Raw genomic sequence first — 10,000 nt, 5'->3', positions numbered from 1 at the left:
GTTTACATAATTGCAGGTTCGCCTTTTGGTCTGTTTGCTTGTTTACCTGTTTGAATGTTTGTCTTTTGACCTGTTTGCTTGTTTGTCTGCTTGCCTATTTGTGTGATTGCTTTTTGCTTGTTTATTTGTTTGCTTATTTATGGTTGAACTGTTTAGTTGTTTTCAGTTTCCTTGCTTGCCTTTTTGTTTGCTTTTTTGTCTTTTCTTGTTATTTTTTGCTTATTTGCTTGCTAGCTTCTTTGCTTTGTCTGTTTGCATGTGTACTTGTTAGCCTATTAGCCTGTTTGATTGTTTACTTGTATGCTTTCTTGCATTTTTGCCTGTTTTCCTGTTTGCCTGCTTGCTTGTTTATTTGATTGCTTGTTTGCATATTTGCACATTTGCTTGTTTGTCGGTTTGTTTGTTTGTTTGTTTTTGTTTGATTTTGTTTGTTTCTTTGCTTCTGTGTTTGTCTGTTTGCCTTTTGCCTGCTTACCTGTTTCCTTGTTAGCCTCTTTGCATGTTTGCCTAATTGTCATTTAAGTTTGTTCCTATAAGATTTTATTTGTTGACGAACGTTAGTTTCCTCGTAAGTTGTACGGAGTGCTTTTACACTTGTGTTCCACAGTGCTCTAGTATTCACATTTGTATTTCAGCTTGTGACAAGACTAAATGGGGACCGAATTGTATCAACTCATGCGATTGTGCTATGCACTTGGCGTGTCATCCCTCTGATGGAGAATGTGAATGTCCTCCTGGATGGACGGGAGATGCGTGTGAAAACTGTGCGGCCTATTACTGGGTCATGGAAACGGTCAAAATTAATTGATTGTGTTGAACTGGTTTGTTTAGCCTGCGAGCTTGGATACTATGGCTGGCGCTGTGAGTCGGTGTGCAACTGTGTAAATGGTGAATGCGATCACGTGAATGGATCCTGCGACTGCTCGATTGGCTACACCGGAAAGATGTGTGAAGGTAAGGTTTGAAACATTCAACACGCTGCACTGGATATAGCCATACATGTAAACCAAAATTTAGGCGACTTTCTCAATTAACTTGTATTAGTAAATTTTTTCATTTGCTGATGGGCAGATGAAATAAACTTATAGACATTGTACAGAACCAACCAAAGTAATCTAAGAAGGAGGATTGACTAATGAACATGCAGATAGACAAAGAGACTTGGAATCGTACACAAGCTTGTCGCTGTTGGGGTAATGTTGCAAACGTTTCGGCGGCAGACTCAGATGTGCGCTACTGGGCGATTATGGCCTCTTCATCTTCTTTTGCACAGGGCAACTAAGCAATCCTTAAGTTGACTGTAAACGAAAGCCGGGTTTACATTAATTTATTAAAACATGCAAGACATTACGTGTCTGCGTTCTCGTCTTTGCATCTTGCGTCTCCTTGCACTATTTTTTTGTCCACATTAAGCTTGCGTTTACATTAAATGAGTTTTCGTCTTTAGTTACTGGGTTAGCGCGTTAGCCTCTCGTGACTTGCAACGACACAATTTTACGCACGCTATACATAGCAATGTCTTTTGAAGAAGCTGTTTTACTGATTGCAAAACATTTGTAGCGCTTGCGTTGTGTCGAAAACAACAACGAAGAGAGAATGGGTCACTCCAGTTTCTGCCAAAAGGCTCTTGCAAGGAGCCTATTACAATTTGATACACGAAATGCGTCTCGGGGATGTAAAAGTACAATTAGACAAACGTATGCTCTCAACTAGACGCTCTTCAATAAAGAATACGGGGCTCATTACTCTAGCCTCGTACCTGATTCTCTCGCGCTGTCGTGCTATACGAGAACTGGGCACGACGGTGTGCTACGAGGCTACATTACTCCACAAGTGACGTTGATATATAAAAAGCGAGAGACGCGAAACGCAAGACGCGAGACCGAGACACGAGACCGAGACGCAAGAATAGAAATCGAATCTATTTCCTTGTGTTTCTTTACTTTGCAAGACACAGTGACGTCATAGATCCAGCAAAACAATTGCTACACAACTGACAAACAAAATTTGTATCCCGAATGCCACTTTGCATCCGTGGCTTCAGTTCTTTGTTACAAAACCGTTTCAAATTGAGTATAAACTTTGTCATAGGATTAGCACACAAAAGTTACAAACAAAGCTCTTTGTTCTAATCTGTTTAGTTATAGGCTCAGTCGATATCAACTTGATGCATAAACAATAGAGTAAGTCTTATGTGAAAATATTTCATATGGGTAGTTCAATTTGAACAATTAAGTTAAGACGGGACACAATTAGCTCTTTGCTTAGTCAAGCACTCCGTCGATATTTTTATTAGAAAGTTCGTTTACTAGCTGAACGTTAAATTTATCAATTTGGTCGTACATTATTGCAAGGTCTGAGTTTATATCAATGTTGCAGGATTTTTCTAGCCTTTTCAAACATCCGTCTTCATCTATATGTGCATATTTAGCTCGCTCTAAAAGGTGTGGCTAGAGTTGGTAATTAATTGTGTTGACCATAACTATTCAGTTCACGAAAACACAAAATTCAAGAACACATTACGTGTACTGTTGTGTTACTGCTGTAGGCATTCGCGATCTGGTTTGTCATTTGTATACATGCACTACATTTGTTTATCTAAACACTGTAGTATGATTATAATATATCTGGCTCTCATATATTAATGAATTATTTAAGTTTATTATGTTATCTAAGCTCTTCATTCAAAGGAAACAAAGAGTAAACTTTGCATATCAAAGCAATATTCTGATGGAATGGGTGGAGCAATGGTCATTATCCAATTATTTTGTAGAATCGACTGACCAACAGCTAAAAACATTTCCTGTAGTAGAGCAGCTCTTATATAATCAGTGGTCTAATGAGCGACTGGTTGCACTTGTAGCCAGAGTTTATCAGTCTAGTGGTCCTTCCTGGTAGACAAGAATGAACATAATAGAATGCATCCCGTTGTCTGAAATCTGCGTACCAACTTCCTCAAATGCGCATCAAGCATATTTCTTGTTCTATAAAATTTATAAATTTATAAAACGCATTTATAAAATTGTCAGTTTAGAAATAGAGCTTACGGTATTTATCTAACTGGAGAATGTTAGTATGTTACCGAAATAGAGAGATATACGTTTGCCGTGCAGAGAGGAATGAAAAAATCTGAAACAGACGATTGCTGAATAAAATTTAATATTAAATCTTTACTATAGTATTAATATTGAATACTTTTAGTATAGTTGTGTTGTAGTACTGTCTGTATGATATTGCTGTGATGTGTAGCAAACTGTAGCGAGAATACGTTCGGCGATCAATGCTCTTTCACCTGCAATTGCGGTCAAGATCAGGAGTGCGATCCAAAGATGGGCTGCTATACACCTTCAGTAAGAGTCGAATTCCTGCTCACTAAACGACCTAACTAACCATCATTCTCTGTTGGTTTACTTGCTTATTAGTTTGTCTACAACGCAAACGCTTCCAAGGTAAAACATTGGTATACATGCTTGGCATTTGCGTTGACAACGTTGTTGACATTATTTGATTTTGTGCAGTCGGACGACGGCGGATCGGTAAGTCTGATGGTTGTGGGTGTCGTCACTTTTTGTAGCAAGTGAGTCTGTGGACGTGAAGAAGAGCTAAGCTGTGTGACACACGTAGTGCATGCATCGATTGCTTGTATGTAAGCACACAGTTTGAGGGAAAGGATTTTTGTCAAAGGAGAAATAACGAGAAAAAGAAATATTGACTGTAGATGAGATAATGTAAACAAAGAGAGAGTAAGAAAAGAAATCGACGGGAAGAAAAATGAAAGAAAGAATAAAATAAATAAAACAAAAAGAAAGTAAGTAAAGGTAGTTATAGATATACAAAACGTAAAATGTAGTTATAGTATCGTCATCCGGGACTCTAGTGTTGATAGTAGTAATATCCGGGACTTGAAGAGCAACCGAAGCGAGTTCGACTGATGCGGTGATTTTGCCGGTTTCTTGGGTTTTTGCGTTTTTGCGTTGTGTGTTTCGTTTTGCACGCATTATGCTATTGTATCATATAAGGAGAGGTCAACTAGAGTTTGGCTAACTGTACGCTTGTCTCGGAGCAGGAAAGACCCGTCAGAGTCACTCTAGGGGTGAGACATCAAAAGTCAAGGGCAAACGGACGGACTCGTGCCAGAACGAGAAAGAGATTGGTGAAGGAAACAAATTTGAATAGATGGGAGAGGAAACGGATGAACGAGAGGGATAAAATAGAAAGACATTAGACTGTAGTACATGTGTGATTGTAGGTCAACCGTCTTGTTTCTGTTTTTGTTGTAGAATTCGAGCCGTATTGGTGCTATCGTTGGTGGCGTGGTTTGTGGAGTTGTGCTACTTTTGATTATCGTCTTCGTCGTTGTTGTTTGCAGACGCCTAGGAAAATCGGATAAATTTATCATATCTGCGACTTACTCATCGGTATGAAGTTATGCGTTACAAAATGCTTGTAAAAATAGTATACAGATTGATGGATACAGATAAGGCAGAATGATAGTCAGATGAACAGGTTAGACTAACAGAAAGCGAGATAACGGGTATCATCTGCCACAGACCAGGCGCGTAGCTTGCTCGGACTCTGGGGCAAATAGCTCAGTGGGTTAGAGAGTCAGCTTATGGCGTGTTTACATCCGGGATCTTGAAGATTTGCAAGTTCAAGTCACAGTGATGGTGAGCTATAGCATAGTTTCCTTAAACAAGAAACTAACACACAATTGCTTTCCTTAACTCAGAAATATAAATGAGTACCACAAGAAATGCTAAGAAAGAAGGCAGCCTACCTAGGTAGCTGATTCAAAACCCCCTGAAGGATCAGCTGAAGGGGCATTCCTGGGTAAATATAACCGTCTTCTTGTTCTTCTTCTTCTTCTTCTTCTTCTTCTTCTTCTTCTTCTTCTTCTTTTTCTTTTTTTTCTTCTTCTTCTTTATCTTCTTCTTTCTTTTCTTCTTCTTCTTCTTCTTCTTCTTCTTCTTCCTTTTCTTCTTCTTCTTTATCTTCTTCTTCCTTTTCTTCTTCTTCTTCTTCTTCTTCTTCTTCTTCTTCCTTTTCTTCTTCTTCTTTATCTTCTTCTTCCTTTTTTTCTTCTTCTTCTTCTTCTTCTTCTTCTTCTTCTTCTAGCAGGGAGGGGGAGGGTTGCCAACTCTGAAGCAACCAAACGTGATTGGACTGTGTGACTGTTAGATATGGTGTATGTCATCTTTTGCAAGCTGCTTCCTGGTACTGTCCAATGCTCTTTGCGCTAGGATTTTCTGGTACCCGTATATAAATAAATCAACAGCTCGCCGTAAGCGGTTTCTGAAGGACCAGATTAGTCATTTAGGACAGGAGAAGGTACCAATTCCAGACGCCTAAGCGGCTTTCCCATGTCGACACTGTGTTACACCAAGAGTCAAATTTCACCGTGGCGTCACTTAGATCGGGGAAATTTGTGCAACCCGCAAACCCCGCTGCCTACGCGCCTGCAGACTAGCAACAAAGTGACTGACTGAATGAAAGGCGGACTAATACACAGAAAGACAAACAGACAAACAAGAACACAGACTAATAGACAAACAGAGAGACAGATAAATAGGCAAACACACACACACACACACACACACACACACACACACACACACACACACACACACACACACACACACACACACACACACACACACACACACACACACACACACACACACACACACACACACACACACACACAAGTGACGCACTCAGCTAGTCATCTGTAAGAAAACATTCAACATTCCACAAACAATCAATCCAACACATCTATAGAGTCACTACTACTAATGATACTTTATTCATTCTTTGCATTTAGGATAAAGACGAGGTAGCATTTACTTCAAATGACACTCTAGAAAAAGAAGTCGATGAACAAGGCGGATTCGACAATCCGTCGTTTGAAGAGCCAAAAGACAACATATACGTGAAGTCGGGACAGCAATCTACCAACAGTAACTCTCATCACTACGAATTCGATGACTCCATTCCTGAATGATGCACATTGGAAGACATCGCAGTCTGTATGTGTTTGTGTGCTCTTAGCGCGCTTATCTAGAACACGTGAAGTTTATTGTATCTTCTGTATCGTTTTGTGTGTTGATGTGCATGTTGCGAGACAGCTGAAAATTGACGGTTTTGTCTTTATTTTTGATTTGACAGGGGAGCTGTTGACGTCCGGTCGTGCGTACATAGACAGCTTTGTGAATATAATTAATATCAATTACAAACGAAACTCATTTACGCATTTTCCCGATCAATACTTCTCGCAATAGCGGATAGAGTTGTGAGGGTTGTAACACCGTCTGTTTTAGCAGAGCTATTAACTAGAAATTGTCATATCTAATCAATGACTGTAAATTCACAAATGTTTGTACGCATCTAATTTTTGTACGGGGTTTACTGACAATCTTAGCGCACGCTAGTACGGTAACGGTTTTATTCCACGTGATCGTCACCTTGTTCGTTATTCATGAGTTCTAAGCTAAAGGGAAATAGTATCCATGTGTGGTTGACGTCGAAAGATAAAAAAGAGCAAGTACCGCTATCTAATAGATCATGGCTACTCAACCCAAATCGAGCGACATCCGGAATTCATCAAACGACATCATAGCTGCGAACGAAGGTGTAGAGCAAGCTCTGGATCGAGATAACTAGCCAGCTAAGCGGAGAGAAAGAGGGCAGTATCACGTCTACGACTCTAAGACTACGCTTACCATTGCCCGAGTTGCGGAAGAATGTGAACTGACGAAGGCATGCAGTCGTCAGAAGAAATTGCTAGATCAGACTATCACAAAGTCAACCGTTCAATCGATTCACAATGCGTATGAGTTGAGTGACACTGTAGCATTGCAAACTGGACGTGTTATACGTAGAGAATTTCATTTTGGTCTTCTGTCATGGTAAAACCAGTGTATTGTGTAATTAGATATTGTGTTGTAGTACATTATCTGCATTGCTAATTTCTATTAGTAATATCAGTTTGTCATTTAGAAAAAAGCATAGTACGCATTTTAATTTAGTAAATTTAGGAGTTGTACGAACTATGGAAAAATATGTGGATTTACAGTACGTTAATAATAAATTTACTAGTAAAACATTAATTTTTATATTTTTATACCTAAAGTATCTGGAGTGCGTAAATAGTATTTGGATTATGAATAATAAAGAGCAAAAGTTTATTAATTAAAATTCTCCAATGGAAAGTAGCGTTAACTCAATTTATAGTTTAGTGTCTATTTGTTTGTTTTCTAAGAGTTAATATAATAATGGCCAACGCGTCCGACTGGTGTCCGTCACGGATGTTGTGTCTTTCTATAAACGTTCGTCGTGGAAATTGCGTCATTAGGGTCATCTGATTTCGTCACGAAAATTACGTCATTTTCTATTCGATATGCGTGAAACTTTCCACTCTTCTAAGCTAGTTTTTAGGTTTGCAATTTTCTCTGACACTTAGCATATTTTGCAGCAGAAGCGCCAAACTAATGCCAGACCTGCGCATGCGTCGTGAGATTAATCAAGTGTGAGATACGGCCATATCAGTTGTTCTTTGTCTATTTAGGTCAACAAACCAGTTAAAAGGTAATCGGTTTGTGGCGATATTTAGATCCGTCATGTTGGTGTGGTTTATGTGTACACCGACATGTCGCGACTGCAAGATAGAAAAATTGGCGACGAGATGCAATCTGCTCTTTCTACCGCTAGTGCGACACCTGCGCGTTCTCTTCTTACGTTTTTGTCTTTGGATGCTCGCGTTGACTACACATATCCACTAGAATTGTTGAGAAAAGAATGCAAAGTGGCGTGGCTCTCGTGTTGTGGACACTGCTGATGTGCACACTTGCTCAGCAAAAAGAGAGTCTGAAGGTTTGACTGCACCATGAAATAGCGTTCCTGTATAAGATAAATGCAGGTCTAATGCCATAGCGTATCTAGCTATGCTTTTTGCTAGGTGGTTGGCAACGATCTGGAGTACGACCTCTTTCGGATGGACCAACCGCCTCCGAGTGTGGATGCTTGCACGCGCGGGTCGCTCGACAACTGGGCGCTCAATGCGACTGTTACAATGTTTTCCACGGACGCGAAGTCGACGCTCAAATTAGGTGTAAACGGTAAGTGTGAATGGGTGCGTGGTACTGCAGCTGTACATGGCACTTGCTAATTGAAGTGCCTGTAAGTACACAAGCACGCACGCACGTAAACACGCTGGCTGTATATTTATAAGTTGATCTCTTTGAAAAGTGGGTTGTATTTACTTTTTCTGCTCCTTTTCCCGTTTTATGGCGCACCCAGCGTTCTCTAACTTTCATAATTTTTGAGTATGTACTGTACTACTACCTGTGTCTGTAGTACAACTACATGCACGCTTAGTACTATTTGTAAAGCCGTTCGTGTCTTGGTTTCGTCTACTTGTAATGTGCTATGTATAGAGAGGCAAGGTGACTTGACACTGCATGTGTAAATGTTTTATGTGGCCTGTTTCCTGGCACTTACTTATGCTAAGTCGATAGGGCGTTCAGAGAATTTGGCGACGTCAAAGATTGACTCAGGACATATCTATACTTTACCCAATTAATGTGCAAGTGTTCGTTTGATATAACAAAAATTGGTTAGAATTGGTTGATTCTATACGCACACTTTGCACACTGGTAAAAGAATGTGTTGTATATCAACAGTTGCGTGATCAAAGTGAGACATTTGACTGGTTTAGTCTAGAAGAACGCGTTTTGTTTTATTATCTTATTGCTTCTTGGAAGGCGCGATTGCAAGCAACCGTACACTGCGAAAAGAGTTGTTTGCAAGGCTAAGCAGCTAGTTCACACGGAAGAAATGAAGGGTTGTAAGCTTGATTGAACATTTCCCAACCCAAGTGCTCTTTGTAGCGATTGATCGTTTGTACAAGTGTACACGCATACATTTATAGAATGCCTGTTCACGATCGCAAATTGTGCACATGTGTTCTGTCACTGTCTCTGTCTCTTCTCACTTGAAAAGTGTTGATGATGACCTCGATGTTGATATTGTTTCCGGTTTTATCGTATTGCATATTGTTGAATGATGTCGTATCAACAACCGCAGAGCTACTATTGACGCTTTTGATGACCCATTCAGTCATATTTTCGTGTCTAGACGGACAAGGCAATTGTTCGTGTTGCTTTGGCTGTGGGTGGTGGAAAGATTACATGTAGATAAATTTTGATTGTAACAAAATTTTTCATCGCGACTAAACGTCATGGAAATGGAAAGTGGGTTCAACCGGTTTTAGTCTGCATAGTCTAGTTCATATATTATTTGATTTCCAGAGACATTATACACATTAGTTGGTGTGTTGTCTGTTTTTTCTGTAGATAAATTAGACCTGACCAATTGTCCTTCAACGCAGACAACTGCAAAACCTTTGGTTCGGGTTGATATGAATGCTACAAGACAAGTCGACAAGGTGAGAGCTCATCTAGCGCACGTTATGCATGCACGCACGCAAGTGCGCAAACTCTGGCTTCATGATTGCAGTGTCTTGTTGGATGTAGGTCTTTCTTCTTTTCCCCTCTGACATAGCAATGAACGGGCTCGAGATCTACGTCGGAGAAGACGGTGGCAACAATAGAACAATAAACCATCTGTGTACAAGTATTCAATCAGTTACCAATCCTTGGACGGTCGCGTCTTGCACGCAGCTCATGAACGGTCGTTATGTCTTCTTGCGTTTACAAGAAAACGCAACAACTATCAAAATTTGCAGAATATACGTGAGCAATTAAGTCATTATCAAAATAATTACTGATATAATATTAATAGCTATTTCAAACATTCTATCTATTGTGTCGACTATGCTTGACTTCTTTGCACGCTTATTCAGATATACAGCACTTGTCTCACTACATCTTGTTCAAACGTCGCTCTCAGTCGTCCAGCTTACCAATCATCTTTGTGTATGCACTCTTTCTATACATTTTCAAATTTTATGACAAATTATTCATGTGTGTGACTGTATGCTAGC

At 39.8% G+C, this 10,000-nt stretch overlaps 1 protein-coding gene across 1 annotated transcript in view; it reads left to right on the top strand.

Moving 5' to 3' along the window:
* The window catches only part of LOC134198267 (multiple epidermal growth factor-like domains protein 10), a 24,970-nt gene extending 18,744 nt beyond the window's left edge, over positions 1-6,226 (top strand). The window contains exons 18-24 of the mRNA XM_062667628.1: positions 636-764; positions 832-954; positions 3,250-3,350; positions 3,423-3,449; positions 3,519-3,536; positions 4,281-4,418; positions 5,822-6,226. Coding sequence (XP_062523612.1) covers positions 636-764; positions 832-954; positions 3,250-3,350; positions 3,423-3,449; positions 3,519-3,536; positions 4,281-4,418; positions 5,822-6,001 — 716 coding nt within the window. The 3' untranslated portion in view covers positions 6,002-6,226. The remainder of the gene's footprint in view (positions 1-635; positions 765-831; positions 955-3,249; positions 3,351-3,422; positions 3,450-3,518; positions 3,537-4,280; positions 4,419-5,821) is intronic.
* Positions 6,227-10,000: the final 3,774 nt, after the last annotated feature.

Source organism: Corticium candelabrum, chromosome 2, assembly GCF_963422355.1.
Source record: "Corticium candelabrum chromosome 2, ooCorCand1.1, whole genome shotgun sequence".
In the NCBI taxonomy this organism is placed as follows: domain Eukaryota; kingdom Metazoa; phylum Porifera; class Homoscleromorpha; order Homosclerophorida; family Plakinidae; genus Corticium; species Corticium candelabrum.
The sequence above is the reverse complement of the archived record's forward strand: the minus strand, read 5'-3'. Positions and strand labels throughout refer to the sequence as shown.